The sequence below is a fragment of the Musca autumnalis genome, unplaced genomic scaffold (genome assembly GCF_047663935.1).
Source record: "Musca autumnalis isolate F117 unplaced genomic scaffold, ASM4766393v1 scaffold_4, whole genome shotgun sequence".
Classification (NCBI taxonomy): domain Eukaryota; kingdom Metazoa; phylum Arthropoda; class Insecta; order Diptera; family Muscidae; genus Musca; species Musca autumnalis.
Window position 1 is genome coordinate 43,301,892 of NW_027411977.1, and position 8,375 is coordinate 43,310,266.

General features: G+C 34.7%; 1 protein-coding gene across 1 annotated transcript in view; it reads right to left on the bottom strand.

Moving 5' to 3' along the window:
- LOC141401467 (clavesin-1) overlaps positions 1-7,040 on the bottom strand; it is a 30,240-nt gene extending 23,200 nt beyond the window's left edge. The window contains exon 1 of the mRNA XM_073981729.1: positions 6,564-7,040. Within this exon, the coding sequence (XP_073837830.1) occupies position 6,564 (1 nt within the window). The 5' untranslated portion in view covers positions 6,565-7,040. The remainder of the gene's footprint in view (positions 1-6,563) is intronic.
- Positions 7,041-8,375: the final 1,335 nt, after the last annotated feature.

Genomic DNA, 8,375 nt, shown 5'->3' on the forward strand with positions numbered 1-8,375 from the left:
ATTGTCATCATATTTCCGTATTAAATCGAAAATCAAACAAAAGATTTTGTCTGAAAACAATGACATCGTTCTGTTCGAAGTAAAATTATTTTCTAAAAAATGTTTTTTTTTCTAAACAACAACAAAAAGTTAATCCTTAAAATAATGTACTTTGTTTAGTGTTATGAAGTACTTAACAAAAGACAAATTGTAAACAAATAATGATTCATGTTCGAAAAATTCTATTTTGAGTTTTGAATTGAATTGAAGTTCTTAAATAAATACTTAAAGAATACCCAAATAAACAATAAGAAACAATAATAAGGATAGAAATAACTTGGGATGTATTTTTGTTTTTTAAATGGGAATTTTATAAACAAATTTCACAGACTCAAGTGAGAGAGTATTTATTGTATGAACATTTCTTTTGGCCTGAATTATTGGACACATGTACATTAGGGTGACCCCAAATAAAGAAACCTTTGAAAGACCCACCGACAATTTTTTTTCCATTTGATTCAAAAACCTTATATACATTGGAAATTTTATGGCGATCGGTTAACGTTAACCCGTGCCACCCGGGCTATCTTTATTTCCATAGTATTTTGTATGGGACCAAAGAGCTCTAAAGGACGCAATTCTAGTCAAATCGATGAAAAATCTTTACCAGTTTATTAAAAAACCATTTCTACAAAAATTTATGATAATCGGTTAAGAATAATCCGTGCACTCTGAACAATATTTTCAGGAAATCGCTCTGCAGGCTACATTTATTTTCCAATCGACGAAACAATTTTACCAGTTCATTGGTTTGGCTTAAAAACGAATTCTTAAAAGAAAAATTGTTTGTTTTTATGTGTCGCCCTAATATACACATCATAAGGAACACTAATTTGTAAATTGTTTGCTGTCATATATTATTAACAATTACATCCACCAATGCACACTGGTCCCAACCTGCGACAAAAATCAAAAAATCGATATCAGCAAATCTCTGCGACAATTCAGCAAATTGTCTCTAAACGTATCACATTTTAATATTCCAGCACTGTTTTTTTTTTTTTAATTTATAACGGTATTTAAAAAACGAAACAGGAGAAATTGACATTTACGTATGATCTCTTTAAGACTTTAAAAACATCAGTAAGGTTGTCACTACTTACGAAACAAGTAACTCAAAATTGAAAGGATAAAATTATTTTTTTCAGTATGGAAGTTTTGGTACAAGGTTTTTTAGTTACTTTTACGTAAAAATTTTTACACATTATTCGCATAAAATGTGCTGGAAATCACATTTTTTATAATACTTTTTTGTGGATTTTTTTTTTTCAAGTCCTAAAAATTGAAGTTGAGTTTTACTAACTTCGCCATCCTTCGCCACTCTCCAAATTTTTTGAAGAATGTTTGAAATAGTGTCAAGTTTACAAAAAATTTGATTCCAGCTGCATATATTTGCATTTCCGTGTGTGACATTAAAAATACTGACGATGCCTCTGGTCGTTTCAGTGAATATGCCGTATTACTGTATTCTCAGTTTCTTCTTTGTTTTGCGTTTTAATTGTTTGTTTTGGTTTTTTCTTTAAAGATTCAGACATTCTTGTTTTGGGATCTTCTTATGAGTGTATTTTTTACATCTGTATATTTTTGATATATGTATGGTGCTACATATAATATGAAAAACAAGTCGCACCGAACTTTATTATATCCCCCTACCATGAAATTTTCTGACTTCAAATGAAATAATTTGTTTCCTTTCCACGATACCAGTCGGAGACGTCTTTTGACCACTAAGAGCTCCAAATAGCAAATTAAAACCAATTCAAACCGAAAATGTAGATGAAAATCTCAAAATAACAGAAATAGGGAGGTACCGTAATATGAGGGCTATACGGAAATCTGGAGCTAAGACCAACATTTTTGGAGCAGAAGGTTTTGGATCATTGAGAACTTCAAATGGCAAATTACAACCAATTCGGGCCGAACATGTTGAAACAATCTTTAAAATACCTGAAATCGGGAGATACCGTAATATGAGGGCTATACCGAAACCTAGACCTAAGACCACCATTTTTGGCGCAGAAGGTTTTTGATCATTGAGAACTCCAAATGGCAAATTACAAACAATTCGGACCGAAATGGTGAGGGCTATACCGAAACCTGGACCTAAGACCACAATTTTTGGCGCAGAAGGTTTTTGATCATTGAGAACTCCAAATGGCAAATTACAACCAATTCGGGACGAAAATGTTGACACAATCTTTAAAATACCAGAAATCGGGAGGTATCGTAATATGAGAGCTATACCGAAACCTGGACCTAAGACCACAATTTTTGGCACAGAAGGTTTTTGACCATTGGGAACTCCAAATGGCAAATTACAACCAATTCGGGCCGAAATGGTAATAAAGTCTTCAAAATACCTGAAATCGGGAGGTACTGTATATGAGGGCTATATCGAAACCTGGACCTAAGACCACAATTTTTGGCGCAGTTGGTTTTTGATCATTGAGAACTCCAAATGGCAAATTACAACCAATTCGGGCCAAAAATGTTGAAACAATCTTTAAAATACCTGAAATCGGGAGGTACCGTATATGAGGGCTATACCGAAACCTGGACCTAAGACCACAATTTTTGGCGCAGAAGGTTTTTGACCATTGTGAACTCCAAATTGCAAATTACAACCAATTCGGGCCGAAATGGTGATAAAGTTTTCAAAATACCAGAAATCGGGAGGTATCGTAATATGAGAGCTATACCGAAACCTGGACCTAAGACCACAATTTTTGGCACAGAAGGTTTTTGATCATTGAGAACTCCAAATGGCAAATTACAACCAATTCGGGACGAAAATGTTGAAACAATCTTTAAAATACCTGAAATCGGGAGGTACCGTATATGAGGGCTATACCGAAACCTGGACCTAAGACCACAATTTTTGGCGCAGTTGGTTTTTGATCATTGAGAACTCCAAATGGCAAATTACAACCAATTCGGGCCAAAAATGTTGAAACAATCTTTAAAATACCTGAAATCGGGAGGTACCGTATATGAGGGCTATACCGAAACCTGGACCTAAGACCACAATTTTTGGCACAGAAGGTTTTTGACCATTGGGAACTCCAAATGGCAAATTACAACCAATTCGGGCCGAAATGGTAATAAAGTCTTCAAAATACCTGAAATCGGGAGGTACCGTATATGAGGGCTATATCGAAACCTGGACCTAAGACCACAATTTTTGGCGCAGAAGGCTTTTGATCATTGAGAACTCCAAATGGCAAATTACAACCAATTCGGGACGAAAATGTTGAAACAATCTTTAAAATACCTGAAATCGGGAGGTACCGTATATGAGGGCTATACCGAAACCTGGATCTAAGACCACAATTTTTGGCGCAGTATGTTTTTGATCATTGAGAACTCCAAATGGCAAATTACAACCAATTCGGGCCAAAAATGTTGAAACAATCTTTAAAATACCTGAAATCGGGAGGTACCGTATATGAGGGCTATACCGAAACCTGGACCTAAGATCACAATTTTTGGCGCAGAAGGTTTTTGACCATTGGGAACTCCAAGTTGCAAATTACAACTAATTCGGGCCGAAATGGTGATAAAGTTTTCAAAATACCAGAAATCGGGAGGTATCGTAATATGAGAGCTATACCGAAACCTGGACCTAAGACCACAATTTTTGGCACAGAAAAACCATTGGGAACGCCAAATACCAAAGTACAGTCAGTTAGGGCCGAAAATGCAGATAAAAGCTTCAAAATACCTGAAATCGGGTGGTACCGCTACATGGGGGCTATAGGAAAAACTGGATCCATATTGAAGATTTTTTGGCTAAAGTATTTTTTACTTATTTTCAGCATATACTGAAAAAATCAGATTGATCCGACGATTATAAATATTTATGTCGCACCTTCCCATAGAAGTGGGACCATTGTGCAATGGTTGGCAGATCCACTTTGCCTGCTGAATGTCTGACAAGATTTCCAGTCTGGACAACATCAAAAAAATTTGCTGCGAATTGAATATCTGATATGTATAGCCATCGTAAAATTTCTTTCAAACCTACATGGAGTTCCAAAAAGGTCTTTATCGAACAACACCTCCTCCTTCATAAAACTTCAATATTTAGGCTTAAGTGCAGTTTAAGGCCTTTTCGAGGATTGTTTTGAAATTTTCATGGATCTTATTCTTTGCGATTCTGATTACAGCGATATAATATTTTTCTTGGGCAAGCCCATTGTTTCCGACATAAAAAATTATATCGTGACCAACTAAAATGGCTGGTGGGCACAATAACTTTAGACAAGTGTGTCCAACCTTTGCGCACATCGTTATAATACTCTCAAACTTCAAATTAAGTTCCCAAATGGACTATACCGGCGGACACCTTTCGGTACTTTCTTACAAAAGTAAAAGATGAAAAATGATTTTTTTTTGCATCAAAATATGAGTGTTTTTGTTGGAAAAACCAATGAGTATTTATTTTTAAATTTTGATATCGTCCTAGCATTTTTTAAATATTGGGGAGAAGTACCGGAAGTTGTGGACCGGTATTGCCCCATGAAACTATGTTTGGATATGACGAAGACCAAATATTGGACCAAATCGGTTGAACGGTTCGACAGTTATCGTGCTCTCCTACCGCCACATATGTTGACATAGGGGTTTACACCTTTCGGGCTGTTTTCCGAGAAATATGGACTTGCCCCTGATATATATTAGGATGTTTAAAAGTTATCGTGCGTTATCTTCGAATTTAAACTATGTTTGGACAAAATATTACGAAGGCCAAATTTTGGACCGAATCGGCAGATCCGTTCGAGAGTTATCTTGCGCTCCAACCATTACACACGGTATCATAGGGACATTTTGCATCTTTCAGCCTATTTTCTCAGGAAGTATGGACTTGCCCCTGATGAAACTTGTACCGTCGTATGGGGGGCAGTGAATACAAGTTGTTGCAAAAAATCAAAGCGATTCGAGAGCAGGTCCTAAACTGAACTTATCCCAAATTTTGTGTGGGAGGTACCCAAAGAAGCGGACCGATTGAATCCATATTGGAAACTTATCTAAGTCTGGTAGACACTTCACGATTTGCAAAGTATGGACCAAATCGGTCACTCCCTTCTAGAGTTATCGTACGTACAAATTTTCCGAACATTTTCAAACTTTTGTGGGGGAGGTACCGGAAGGAGTGGACCGATATGGTCCATCTTCGAATTTAAACTAAGTTTAGGCAAAATACTACAATACATAAAATTTGGTTAGAATCGGTTGACCCGTTCGAGAATTATCGTGCCAGCCAGACAGACGGACGGATATTGCTAAATCGACTCCAAATTGCCTGAAACGGATTTCTACCAAACATACTTGGGGTCTAAAACCATTATTTCGATGAGGCACATTTTGTCCATATGAAAGTGTATATACCCTCGTTAGCATAAATGCTGAGGGTATAAAAACTCAAATTTTTACCCATGTAATTTCAAAAAAACAGTAAAAATAAAAAAGTGTTAAACAGACGGAACTGGACCGAAAGAGGACATCCTCAGGCATTATTCTGCGATAACGAAACTTTGTTCCATGATGATCCCTAAAAGATCTAGTCCACTAAAATTTAGTACCTGAGGAAATATAAAATAACTCACTTCGTGTAAACACTATGGTAATTTATTAAAACATTTTCTTTTCATTTTTTCGCTAGGATGAGAGATGTTACTCTTAATTGCCCTTTTTCAAATTTTCTGGGTATGCACTTAAAGCAATGATGCCACAACTTTAAATTAACCCATCTTGCAACTTCATCATGATATAACTATGTTTTGCAACAAAAATATGGCTTATTTACATTTCAACAAACCCAAAAATGTCTTTCGAAATCCATAATTATGTGTAGTACTAAATATACTTTCGTTTTCAACCCGAAACACGAACTTATGAACGAATAAGAAATGGAGCAGAAAAATAGTGGGAGGAATATCTTTCAGTTTAAACGAAAAAAAAAACTTAATAAATAAATTATTAAAAATCAAAATAGCGTGAAATAGTAAATCATTTTAAGAAGAAGACGAAGAAGAAAACACGAAGTTGTAAAAAATTTAAATTTATAAATAACCAAACAAACAACAGACCGACAGACATACATGCAAACTATGTACCTGTCTTGGCAGAAGCTGGAAAAACAGACATTTGAGCAGGCATAAAAGTAACGAACAAAATACAAAGATTTCCGGTTTAAAAGAAGTGAAGAAAAAACACCAAACAAGAAAACTACAGTAACCCATTATACCCGTGCCTTGTGGTGCAACATCTGGAGGAGGAAAAATTTTTCGGAAAGTGAAAGTGAAGTATAAGATGTATACGAAAAAACAACGTAACTTATTATGATGAAAAATCATCATTATCTAAATTAATAAGGGGAAAAAAATAATAAGAAATAGATTGCCACATATGAGGGCACAAAGAAATAACTGCTACTGGCTGCTTTACTCCATTAAAATTTGTGTACGTAATAAAGTTTTATTGCAACGTCTTTTCAACACTGGCTTACTTAATTTTAAACTCACTTTTTGTACTTTTTTTTTCTTTGTTTTATTAGAGTTGGCCGCAAGGGGAATTTACGCAATCTTTTGCTTTGCTGTTGAGGTATTGGTGTCACAAAATGTGTTAATTATATTTTTGTAAGACTCCCTTTTTTGGAACTTTTTTTCTTGCTTTTGTGGGAGATCTTTTCAACTTTGTTGTTGTTAAAATGAACTTTAGTTATTAGGGTTTTTTTTCTTTATTTCCACATGAGGTTGATTTTTTGTTAATTTTTTTTCTCGTTATATTTTGTTTTATTTTTATTGTGCGTTTCACTTCTTAATTTGTTGAGGTTTCTGGCCAAACTAACCGATGTTGCGGCATTGAAAATATATTTAACAAAAATCCACTTCACATCACCTCAAATGTCTGTCGGGTTGGTTGTTTGAATGCTTGGCTGGTTGCCGTTGGCCGCCGCTTGTCTCAATTGTGCTGCTGTGCAGTGCCATAAAAAATAAACTAAACTCAAAACTGCTCATTTGTGAGTAAAATAAACAAATAAAAAACACTCAAATTGGAGGAGAAATTATTAAGGGGTTTTCTTCTTAATGCATTCAACTCACATTTATTAACATGTTTTTGAGTGTCGTGAGGCCAACGGTTGACAATGGTAAATTTAAATACATTTTTTTGTTGAATTATTTTGGAAACGTTAAACCATAATTATGGTAAAACTAATTGTTGACAGATTCTTTGAAACTATAATTTTTAAATACATATTCTACACTGTTAACTTCTTTTTTTAGTTTCAGAGCAGTTCAGTGACACTGTCCAATGTACAAACCAATTATTGAATTATGAATATTCTGAGACAGGGGTTGTGGGGTTTATGTTTAGATGCAAATGATAAAAACATATAACGCAATTTTCTTGACTATTTGGGAGAACAGTAATGCATATTTTTCATGGCATTTTGGAATTGAACTAAACGGTTCAAAAAGTCAATCCAGTATATCTTAAGGTCTACAATTTTTGAGTAATAACACTTTTCGAAACAAAATGAGAACGGATAAACCTCATATGTTGGAATTTTTTTTGTAACTATGTCCTGTTCAGGGAAGATTGGAGATCTTTTCCTAGTTTGACTTATGGAACAAATGTTCTGTAAAAAGCCAGTTAAGTAAGTAAGTACTATGTTATGTAACTATGTTTTTAGGCTACCGACGAAAATAGTTGGTTACCGGAACATAGTCATGACATCGAAGTCAAAAGACAAATTATAATCTACTAGGAAATTGCCCGCTACTTCGAATGCGGAAAGGACATAAAAAACAAATAAACAATATTTAACCCAGATATGCCAATTTCTTGGTCTTGATGATTTCAAAAGTATTTTTATGTTATTTTGAATGTAAATGAGAAATAAAACAAGTAAAAAAGTATCAGTTGGCTTTGCCGACAGAAAAATACCCTCAGGCTGTGTGGATTTAAATACTTTTTTCCAAAAAAAAAAAAAAACAACTTATATATTTAGGGGGGTTTTCAAAATTTTTGGCATATGAACCGACAAAAGTATGGATAGGATTAAAGCTCAAAAATTTGCGGGGATAACGATGTATAGGGCTTTTTTATCACACTAGCCTACGATAAACTTAAAATCGCTGTAAAGAGGGCCATTAGAAAAACCTTCGTTAAAAATGTCCAAAGGATCCTCGAACATACCCTTAATTACACAAAAATGTTGAACATTTGTGTGGGTGGTACCGCAAGAATTGGACAGATAGGGCCAAAATTGAACATAAACTAAGTTTCGACAATATTTAGAGATCCAAAGTTTGGATCAAATCGGTTGCTAC